Source organism: Lactuca serriola, chromosome 3 (genome assembly GCF_051521515.1).
Source record: "Lactuca serriola cultivar US96UC23 chromosome 3, Lser_US96UC23_V15, whole genome shotgun sequence".
In the NCBI taxonomy this organism is placed as follows: Eukaryota; Viridiplantae; Streptophyta; class Magnoliopsida; order Asterales; family Asteraceae; genus Lactuca; species Lactuca serriola.
In genome coordinates, this window is record NC_136410.1 from 164,058,219 (window position 1) to 164,069,853 (window position 11,635).

The window sequence follows — 11,635 nt, forward strand, 5'->3', positions numbered from 1 at the left end:
AGATTTTTCTTTCAGGCATTTCATCGAACATATGTTGTGCACGATTCGTTTCCCTTCTTTTATCTTATGTAATGCAAAACTCGTTTCCCTTCTTTTATCTGTTTTATGCACATGTCTTAGATCCATCATTATCTTCAAATATTCAATTTAGTAAACAAAAGAAACAAGTATATAGGAGTGCAGATGAGTGATGTTGTCGATGAGCTCAACTTTTGATTAGAACCCAAAATAGAAGAATGAGAGGTTAAGCTCTTTTTTGTGGTTGTGGTGCAATCAAAGACTCAAATGATCGATTGCATAATTCCTTCAAAGTAGAGAATGAACAGGTAGAGCTATAGTTTGTCAACAATCCTAACGATCATCTTCCAAACTTCTTGCTAAGTCTGATTTAATTTGTATCTAATTGGTATGCTTCTCCATTTCATTGAAAACCTTGAGACTGATTCATGGAAACCAGCAACTTTAATGGCAACAATAATACCGATTTATCTTGCCAATAGTTTGGATAGTTCAACTTCCAACTAAACATTTATTGACCAACAAACAAATTCGATGAAAAAGCCGAGTCAAAGATTTGGGTTTACTTTGTGTTAGACAGCAAAAGAAACTTAAATTTCGTTATATTACATTACATTGGTTTTAGAGAGAGAGAGAGAGAGAGAGAGAGAGAGAGAGAGAGAGAGAGAGAGAGAGAGAGAGAGGACCCATCTGCATATTATTCCATTTTTTTCTGTAAAAAAAAATATTTGAAAACATCATAAATGGTCCTTGTGGTAGTGAAAAGACGTAAATGTCCTTCAGTTAACGGACAAAACTTAATGGAGGTAGCAATAAGGATCAATCGTGAAAAGTTTTGAAAATACGGGGACCATTTATGAGGTTTTTAAACCACAGGGACTAAATTTCAGATTTTAGGTAACCACAGGGACCATTTATGATGTTTTTTCTTTTTACGGTTAACTTTTGAACTAACTTTAAACAAAGCTATAAAACCCATCGCATACCATATAAAATCATATAGATCATTTTACATTAAAAAATAAGATTTTTTAACACCCAAGTGGAGCCACAAGTTTGTAATCAAACAAACAACATACAAAAAAAGTCTACCATAATCATCGACTAACTTATTGAATTTGACCTGGTCAAAAAAAACATGATTTCGTTCATCCTATGTATTTTGTTCATGATTTAAGAGTATAAATCTTTAGTTTTCATTTACAATGGTGAAGAATGAATAACAAAAGTCAAAAAGTCATAGAATGTCAATCTTCATTGGTGGCCATTATAGTAGGTATTTGACCATGATTCACAAAGTCAATCTTGTTCAATCTCAAACAGCATAGCACTTTTTCAGGTAATTCCTCTGGTTTCTGAGCCTATTTTTTCAAATAAATAAAAAACATAAATTAATTTCTTTTAGATTTTTACTATGCTTAATCATTTTTACAAATCAATAACTGAAAAAAATGGCAAATTGCAACTTATAGTAGACACATTGATGTCACCATTTCACATATCTATAACGATTTTCAAAGTCCAATGATCTAATTAGAAATTTGCAATATATATATTCCTATTTATATTGCAAATTTCCCTTGAAAAAATATAGCTTGAAATTAGTTAAATTCAGTTATGGAAAATGATGCAAACTTTTACCTGAATTGTTAGGCCCAAATTTAATATACCATTTTTCAAGCGATCACGGAACGCTTCTAATCCCTTCCTTGCTATAAAACTAAACCGATGAATGTCAAGATCAACTTCAAAGTAATTTGGACCCTGCAATTTTTTTATAAAGATCAAATATTTAATTTGCTATTCCCTTGATCTATATTGGGTATAAAGCTATAAATCATAGTGGAAAGAGGAAAAAAAACTTTTCTGCAAAAAGGTTATTTTTCTATAAATCATTATATGATATGTAAATTAGGTCCACAACAACCGGAGCCTGCTCGGTGGCCGATGAACATTGGAACTGAAACTTCCACACTGCAGTTGCTGAGACAGGAACAATGACCATTTCTTTATTTGAAAAAAAAAAGACAAGTTGAAAGATGGGTACCTGATAAAATTCATGTTGAGGGCGTGAAAGAACGGGTTTTTCATTGTAAGCATGCAAAAGCTTCTTTTCGGTGTTATTTGAAACAAGATCATCGGGGTTTACCACACCAACAATGATCTTTAATCTTTCTCTAAAAGATATAAGGGAATCTTTCCTAAATCCTTTTACTTTTTCCATTTCATTGTCGCATAAACTCTGCAAATCCGATTTGATTGATTAGAAAACTTCCTACCATTTTGTCTAATCTTGAAAAGTTATTGTTTCTTGAAGTATAATATTTAGAAGTCCACAAATAGACATGAATGTGTACCTTGATTAGCCCTTGAAATTGGGGAGAAATATCATTTTCATATGTTTCGGAGAGTTTGAAATATAAAACAAGGCTCAAACCTTCGCCATCACTATCACTAAGGAACATAGGTGTAGGATAGGTAGGGAGCTATAACACCCAAATGAAACATTTATAAGAAATTTTATCCACCACAATTAATATTGTAAACGTTGCGTTTGTTACATGGGACATGACTGGTTAAACTTTCTAGGGCTATTTCTGACTATTAGTATGAGAAACTCATTCATGTCTTTTTCCTAGACCGAAGATCCAGGGCAAGTCCCTACGAAAAGGTGGAATTAAAAAGTGCAACTTTTGTCTCACTGTATCGGTGTCAGTCCATAAAACCATATTGTCTTAATGTCATGTCATGTACTAATATCACCCAATGTCCTACAATGTCTTGTCATGTTATGTCAATTATCAATCTAACTAGACTATCATATCATGTATCAGTCTCAACCTATGCACTGCAATGTCTTGTCATTTCATGTCATTTTAGTCTAGTTCAACTGTTTTGTCATGTCAAGGCACACACATGCTATGCCCTTGCCCTAACATATCTCCTTAACAATCATGGCCAAAAAGAACTGAAAATGGCAAAAAAAAAAAAAAGAACCTGAATATTAACAATAAAAAGGGGTGGCAAATTGCCATCTCCTTTTAAAGAAGGAAGTTCAATGTGTTGAGCAATGTGGTTGACTTTTTTCGGGCACACAAAGAGATCAACACCAAATGGAGTATAAGGGCAATAACTTGGAGCTTGGATTTTCTTCTTATCTCTGCAAATTAAATTTTAGTTTAATATTTAATTTATATACAACAATCTTTCTTTAAAATTATAAAGAGAGGTCAATGGCATACTTAAAATAAGATTCACTTCGAAGAGTGAAACATGAAGGGTCAATAGCAGACCAACATCCAGGTGTCGGCTTCTCATCTGTACAACATGGAATCAAGAGTCCTGCTCGGGGGCGAAAAAAGAACTTTCCAGAAGATTCTACAAGAACCAAATACTATTAGCTTTAAAACAAAAAAATAACATTATTTGCTTAAAATGAGAAAAATGCACTTACGGGCTTCATTGGATTCTTCTCCATCAATTGAAGTTTTCTTTAATGAAAGCCTGATAACGGTTGATGTCCTTGTCTCAGTTTGTGTACCTATGCAAGACTTCAAGATTTTGGATTTGGCTTTCTTGATAAAAAATGTCATCTTTTATATCTATTTTCGAATAGCTTCACAGGTACTTTTCATACTTACAATTGTTTCCAATGATGCATGAAGATGTCTCATATTCAATCACTTCTTCATCTAATGCAATAAGAACAACACATTTAAGTACCATTTAAACAACAATGTATAATGTATAATGTCTAATGTTTGTGCTCATTACCTCCATCCATGCTATCAAAGTCATCATCCGAACCTGATTCTTCAAGTTTGCTAACCGAGTCAAACCATGATTCTTCTTGAGAAATCACTACAAGAAAGTGTTTCTATGTCAGTGTTTGAGTTTCAAAACAGGACAGTGTGAGCCAGCTCAGAGGTTGTTAGGAGTTACAGTTTCAATTTTGACTGGGCTCTTATGTTGGTCACGTTAACGGGCCCTGTTAACGGGCCACTTTGTACTTTATTTACAAAACAGACAGTGTGGGTCAGATCGAGGGTTGCTGAAAGAAAAAACCCTTTTGTGGAAACTTTAAGGGAAATGAAATAAAAAAATAGTAATAGCAATTAAAAAAAGTAAAAGGAGTATAAGAATGAAGCACCATTAGAATCAATTTGACTTTGATGCCATTCTCTTTGAGTGACTTGGATAGTGGAAGTGGTTGTTGTGTGAACAATTTCAGTAAGAGCAACAAGGTTTCCTGCTTCGCTTTTCTTCTTCTTCCATGGCTTTCCATGCTTCCGGATCTTTCTAGAACGAACATGTCGTGGTTTCTTTGAACTAACTATTTTAAATTGGGCCGATGCACAATTACCCATTTTATTTCCCTAATCAAACAACAACGATATCATTACTTGATCCCTCAATAACTCAAAAAAGAATTTGATCACAAAGTGTGAAGCTTCTAGTTTCAAGTAAATTGGGGAGAATGCACCAATCTTTCACTATTCAAGAGTAATTAATTATTGTAAACTCAAAGAAATCTGAGGATAATCCTTTGAGAAACAGAAAAATCCAGTTGGATTGTAGAATTCAAGAAGGTCAAGACTTTTTTTAATAAAAATCAACGTACTATTATGACAATATGATGAAAGAGAATTTCTAGGAGTATACTCCGAGAATAACAAGAAGTTGCTGTCATTAGAATGAAACAAAATTACATATCTTATGCTATTGATGCCATTAGCATATATATATATATATATATATATATATATATATATATATATATATATATATATATATATATATATATATATATATATATATATATATATATATATATATTTGAACTTTCACAAGATTTATGGTTTAATGTTATAGAAAAATTTAACCTGAGGTTTTGAAATCATCACAATTAAAACAAATGGAACCAAACATATAGATGAATTTCTCCAAATAAAAGTTGTCTAAAAATAGCGATAAACTGGATTTAAAAGGGATGATTAGAAAAGGTTAGATGAATGATGATTAATGATTAATGAACAAAGAATCATATCGAAAGGCACTCAAAAGACATTGAATTAAAGCTACAACATTAAACTTTTCAACTTATTACATGAAAATACATAATTATCTGAACCGATCAATGCATTCTGTGAAGATATACGTATACATAAACAAACACATGTATGTATATAAAGAGAGAAAAACCTGAAATTGTTGTTGGGATTATAAACATAACACACACACACACACGCTCTCTCTCTCTCTCTCTCTCTCTCTCTGCAGTGGATTGAAGGAAGCTCCTATGAAGTGGGAGGAAGGAGAGGTATTCGGGTCGGATCTTTTTTGGGGTACTTTTTGAATGAAGTTACAGAGAAATGAATAAATAGACTATAGAGGAAGAAGATGAATGATCATTTACACGTCAGGACAAGCGCCTATTTTTCAACTGAAAATTTCAAATTTAAGTCCTATGTTTATTCAAATGTGACAAATTAAGCCCCTCGTGTTTTACCTTTTTGTTATTGAAGAACTTTCTATTAGTTTCTAAGACAATTAAGATCAACAAAGAGATATGCATGTACCCTTCTTTCTTATAAATAAAAATGTATGTGTTGTGTAAATAATTTATGATCAAATAAATTATCAAAATTTTCCTTCTTGGATATAACATCACCAAACAAAATTAAACAAGGGGTATTTTCGTCTTTTTGATATATATGGTCAATTTCAAAGTTGGTTAGCATAGTTTGACGTTTTTACAATTGGGTGTCGTATATAAAATTCTGTTGCAAACTTCGATGACTTACTTGCTGATTTATTATTATCCATTTAATTTAGTATAGTTTCATATAGGATATTCTTTTATAAATAAAAAATTTCAGTTAACTTACAATGGTAATCATTAAAGGATTTGAATCGATAATATGTAAGAAAAAGTTTGATGAACCAATAACTCGTGAAGTCAACATCTTGGAAAAAGTGTGGAATCATAATTTCCACATTTATGTGAGTTCAAGACTCAATGTGGATCAAGTTTTTAGTATTTAATTACTTTAATATTATAATATTTAAAGTCACATTTATTTCTTTATATGTGATAGCTTTAATATTCAACGTCACATTTATTTCTTTATATGTGATAGCTTTTAGTTTTATGTATTAAAGATGTGTAGACTTTAATCGTATTCTTACAAGGAATCTGATCGGGTATTTTTCATCCATTTCACCATTTCTATCGTTCAATCTTAAAAAAAAAAATAATAATAAATTGTAAAATTGGTCCCTAATATCTTTTAAACTATAGTTTGAGTCCTTTTTATTTTATTTGAAGTCAATCTAAAATTGAAACTTTTGTGCATATTTGGTCTTTGTGGTATCCAAAAGATTGCAAATTTAATCACTCAAGTTAACTGTCGTCTAAACATATTCAAATGTATTTTTGGTGGGATAACAAGGAACCAAATTTGTATGGAAGTTTGATTGGAGTGACCATACGAATGAGAAAAAAAAAAAAAATCGTAGTGCATTTTTCTCAGGATACCACATGGATTGGTTTTACAATTTATTCATCTTTTAACAATACATAATTTTTTTTTTTAACTTTTTCAAAACAAGAAAAAACCAAAAGCTATAGTTTATTTAGGGAGTGTTGTTTTGTTTTGTTTTTTCTAATTAATAAAAGTGCTTATTAATTTAATTTATCCAGTGATAAAATTAAGTTTTATAAAAAAAATATTTAGATTAACTTATGCGTACCAAAACATAATAAGATAATAAGTTGTTTTTAGTGTTTAGCAAATTATGTTTATATGTGTAAAATGATAAAAAAAAAAATTACATATTATTGATATTTATTTTATTTTTTAAATATGTTTTATCCTTTGTCATTTATAATACAATATTTGATAGAAATTTAATATCAATAACATTTAACAAAAGTATGTCGTCAAATAACAATTCATATTATTGGGTGGAAAATGTGTTATGGTTCATAAGTTGTAATAAGCAAATTATAAACACCAAGTATAACCTTTTATATTTGTGTTTTAGGGAAGCAAAATAATAAAAATATCATATAACTCATATTGTATTTATTTAAATAAAATAAATCCAATACACTTATTACCATATTCCTTCATCAAAACTTGTGGGGTCATGAGAATTGTGATAGCAACATGTATATTTCTTGGGTCGATGTATGCATGTGTATAAAAGAATAAATGTATCGTGAATATATAATTTTTTGGAAACGGAAAATTGTATTAAAACGAACCCCGACTAGCAAGTAACTAGCAAGGTAACAGGAGTACAAAAACAAAGTAAAAGTTTTTCATGGAAACAGACACATGAAATAGAAATTAAAAATGAAATGGAGAAGAGATCCGGTTTTCCCAATCACAAACTCATTTGCTCGTGCACTTTATCCAAAGAATATGAATGACTTAATGGCCCCGGCACCATAAGTGAGATTTTGGAACATTCCATTGAACACCCAATCATTTCTAAATTTCGACATAATCCAGATTAAGCCATGACAGATGGTGATGAATCTCATTCGCTTCCTTTGGCATCTTCCCCAGTTTTCTGCAAATACAATTAAATCTCCACCTGATGTGAAAGACTCCTGTTGTAAGCCGCACCGAGTGAATATTACCTTCCCGACCTCGCAAGCAAATGAACAATGTATAAGGATGTGGTCAAAGCATTCTATTCCATTAACACAAGCACCACATTTGTCATTTTCGATGTTAACTCCTTTACATCTAAGTGCCACTGCAGATGAGATCTTCCTTTGTATTGCTCGCCATATGAAACAATTAACTTTGATCTGGGATATCTTATTTCATTTAAAAGTTGGTAAGACACAATTGGGGAATAATAATTGTTCTAGTTTTCTCCTTAGCGTGCTCACTGTGAATTGGATGCTTCTGTCTATTGTACAAGTCTAATGATCTTCTCCCGGTGCCAAATGTATCGTTGCTAAATCATTCATGAGATTATTGATGTAATGTAATTCCCTGTCTTCATCCACACTGATTTCCAGTGAGCTTCAAACTGATTATTAACAATCCTATCAGCCACTGTACATTTCTTTCTAGATTCCAGCTAAAAAAGGATGGATATTTTTTGCCAAGTGTAACCGAACATAGCCATTTGTCGTACCAATAAGTTGTATTTTCACCGGATTTAATGTGTAATTGGAAAATATTCGTAGTTTCCAAACCAAATTTTTTGGGTTCATTTTTGCAAGCTGCAATGTTGTTCTATACTCCTCTTATTTTTTTTGGTTTGAGAGATAGTCATGAGGCTTGTTGCAAAGATTATGAATTCCTTTTATAACATTGACCTGAAGTGAATATTGTTTAGTTTTCAAGCGCCACCACCATTTTACTAGCAGACTAGTGTTCAAGGTACAAATAGTTCCCACACCTAGACCACCTTCAGATTTGGGAGCGACGACTTTGTCCCAAGACACCCAATGAATTTTCCCTTTGCTTTTATCTCCACCCCATAGAAATCTCCATCTTATTTGATCAAGCTTTTCCATGACAGCCACCGGGGCTTTAAAAAGAGAGAAAAAAAATATATGGGAAGGTTCCCCAACACCGAAGTGATTAATGTCACTGCTCCCCCGAATGAGAGTTTCTTTGATTTCTAAGAAGATAACTTAGATTGGAATTTATTGATGATTGTTTTCCAACTTTGTTTAGATTCATATTTGTCCCAACTGGAACTCTGAGGTAATTGAAAGGAAGTGAACCCGCTTCACATCCAAGAATGCTAGCCCAATTCTCAGTCTCCCTAACAGAAGCACCAATTCAAAATACTTTTGATTTGTGAAAATTGACTTTGAGGCCCGAAGATGCATTGAAACGTTTTAAAATATTGGATAAATGTTTTAGGTTGGATCTAGACCATTCACCCACGAATAAAGCACCATCCGCATAGAACATGTATGATAGGATGGGACCATGATTTGGGATTTGGATACCTTTAAAGATACCTTTTTACTTTGCAACCTCAAGCACTACATTAAGGCCTTCCATGGCTATGATAAAGAGGAAAGGGGATAAGGGATCCCCTTGACGAACACCTTTAGATATTTGAAACTCACATGTTGGTGAACCATTGATTAACACTGAAGTCCGAGAGGAATTAAGGTTACCGCGCACCTATTATCTCCATTTACTGCCGAAGCCTATTTGTGAGAGTACCGAGTCGAGGTAATCCCAGTTGATGGAATCAAATGCTTTGTCAAAGTCTACTTTAAACATCAAAATCTTTTTTGACCACCTTTGACCAGGAGAGTAACTTATTTATCATTAGTGGACCATCTAATATACTTCTGCCTTCCATATAAGTTGATTGTACATCCCCGCTAAGATCTCCAACGACTGATTTAATTATGATGGCTAGGATTTTTGAGATGATTTTAGATATGCATCCCTAAGGTTGATGGGGCGGTAATTTGAGAGAGAGAGAGAGAGAGAGAGAGAGAGAGGGAGATGGGATCTTTGATCTTAGGGATCAAAGATATGAAAGTTGAATTACAACCTCTTGCAAGGGTCCCAAACTTGTCAAAGTGAAGAACAAATTGCATGACATCATATTTGATTGTCTCGCAGTAAGTCTTTATAAATTTAAAGGTTAGGCCATCGGGTCCATGAGCCTTCTCACTTCTGCATGCCCATACTACATTTTTTACTTCTTTATAACTAAACGGAGCTTCAAGTTTGATCGCTTGCATCATGGAAAGGGATTTGAAGTAAGGTCTTATAAGTTTGGGTCTCGATATCTTGGTCTTCGTAAATTTGTTTTTGAAAAACCGAAAAGTCGCGACTTTGACTTCATTGGCTTCTCAAGTCCACTTTCCATTTAACAATAGACCATTAATTGTTTTACACTTGTTCTTAATGTTAATAAAACTGTGAAAGAATTTTTATTTTCGTCTCCATCAACATTCCATTTCACCCGAGCCTTCGTTTCAGATCCATTACTGCTAGTTTTTCTACTTCTAGTATCTTTTGTAAACCATGGTTCCTGGCTTCTAATTTGTGACCAGTAAAAGTTCGTGACTCAACTATTTTTTCAATCGAAGCCACTTCTGATTTAATTTTTGACATCTCCTGATTTGAATCTTCATTTGATTTTTCTTCCAGATTTGATTTCGTTTTTTAGAAATCTGATTTTTGCAGCGAGATATGCATCCGGATTGCCATACCCGTGAAATTCTGCCCATGCTTTCTTAACAGTAAGGTCGAACACATCTTTTAGTAACCATGAGTTAAATAAATTGAAAGGTGGAGATCCATAGTCTGTGGATATACTGATAAGGTGATTGGAGAATGATCGGATAACTCACGTGGGTGTGTTGTAACTCTAAGTGATGAAAAGGCTGCAAGGAAATTTGGGAATGCTAGGAACCTGTCCAATTTGCTCAATTTTGCACCAACGTTGGACATGTACATATAAATTTTGGCTCACATCCTAAAATCTTGTAACTCTGAATCCCGAATAAACGTGTTAAAGTAGAGGGCACTCACCGGACAAAAGTTTGAATTAAATCTTTCTTCAGCTCTTCGTACTACATTAAAATCACCAAAAATGGTCCAATTACCATGATTTGCATTTTTTATGGTTGCTAAATCATGCCATAATTTCTTTTGTTCATTAGGGCTATGAGGCTGGTAGATGTTTGCCAGTATGTTGTCCCCATCTATTCCAACTCATTTGCCAATGATTATAAGATAATGCCTAGATTTAATAGTCTCTTTTTTGAAAAAATAGTTGTTGTTTTGGCCCGTAGATGTTTAGGTCCACTGCTACAGTTCGGATTGGAATATATTTCATTATTTTGGGCCTAATGGGATGTGAATGAGAATGTCATATTATTGTTGGGGAATGGCCCAAAATAACCAAGTAGAACTAAATTCTCTAATGACCCAAGAGTGTAAGTTACCGGTGGCCCGTTTATGGGGGTGTAGGCATCACGTTCTTGACTTGATCTAGAATCCTTGTTGGGCACTTCATGCGACGTTCCTGTATTAGGATCAGTTAATGCCTTATTACACGTATTCTTGTAATTTGGATCCAATGGTGCATTGATTGGAGACTTTTCGATTGCTCTGTTTACTGGTTTCTTTGTCGGGGATAGTGTTGCAGCCGTCGGAGATTGATGATCGGTCGGCTGGACGTCAATCTTTGCCATATCCACCGATCAAATTTCTCCTTCTTCTGGTTCTTCCAGCTCCTCCTCCATCCAAGTTTTTGAAATTGTTTCCATGTTATCATCTTCCTCCTCTGAGTCATCTACCTTGTCGAATGGATCGGGTTTGAATGGAGACTAGTCGTCAGTGTACTCCACGACGCCAGCCTTGAATTCACATCCATTTGAGTTAACAGTGATTTCATCATTGATCCATCTCCTTGCTGAAGTGAGTACACCAAATTTTTCCATGGAGCAGAATCTCCTATTTGCTATGCCATCAAACGGGTTAATAACATTACCATATCGATTGGAAACGATCAAGAAATTATTTTGTTCCCATAAGTGTAGAGGAACGCCTGTAATCTTAAGTCGTGCAACTCTTTCATAATCCATATCATATTGATCTGCCAT

General features: G+C 33.4%; 1 protein-coding gene across 2 annotated transcripts; it reads right to left on the reverse strand.

The window, feature by feature from the left end:
- Nucleotides 1–1,094: 1,094 nt before the first annotated feature.
- On the reverse strand, nt 1,095–5,408 carry LOC145093333 (protein ENHANCED DISEASE RESISTANCE 2-like). 2 transcript variants are annotated; one of them, XM_079031439.1, is made up of 11 exons: nt 5,221–5,407; nt 4,169–4,394; nt 3,793–3,879; nt 3,660–3,710; nt 3,473–3,559; nt 3,261–3,396; nt 3,016–3,178; nt 2,376–2,504; nt 2,066–2,260; nt 1,660–1,782; nt 1,095–1,379 (listed from the first exon to the last, which is right to left on the reverse strand). In XM_079031439.1, exons 2-11 carry the CDS (start codon nt 4,383–4,385, stop codon nt 1,266–1,268), a joined length of 1,302 nt encoding a protein of 433 aa, XP_078887565.1. In that variant the 5' UTR covers nt 4,386–4,394; nt 5,221–5,407; the 3' UTR covers nt 1,095–1,265. The 2 variants fall into 2 exon arrangements, with proteins under 2 accessions (XP_078887565.1, XP_078887566.1); XM_079031440.1 differs by lacking the exon at nt 2,376–2,504 and having other exon boundaries at nt 5,221–5,408.
- Between the last annotated feature and the right edge of the window lie 6,227 nt (nt 5,409–11,635).

Excerpts from the sequence above, each read along its gene's own strand:
- LOC145093333 (XM_079031439.1), bottom strand. The coding sequence starts at position 4,385 with ATGGGTAATTGTGCATCGGCCCAATTTAAAATAGTTAGTTCAAAGAAA. Across the intron at positions 3,711-3,792 it reads CTTTGATAGCATGGATGGAG|ATGAAGAAGTGATTGAATAT; the intron begins GTAATGAGCACA and ends TTATTGCATTAG. Across the intron at positions 1,380-1,659 it reads ATTTGGGCCTAACAATTCAG|GCTCAGAAACCAGAGGAATT; the intron begins GTAAAAGTTTGC and ends TTGAAAAAATAG.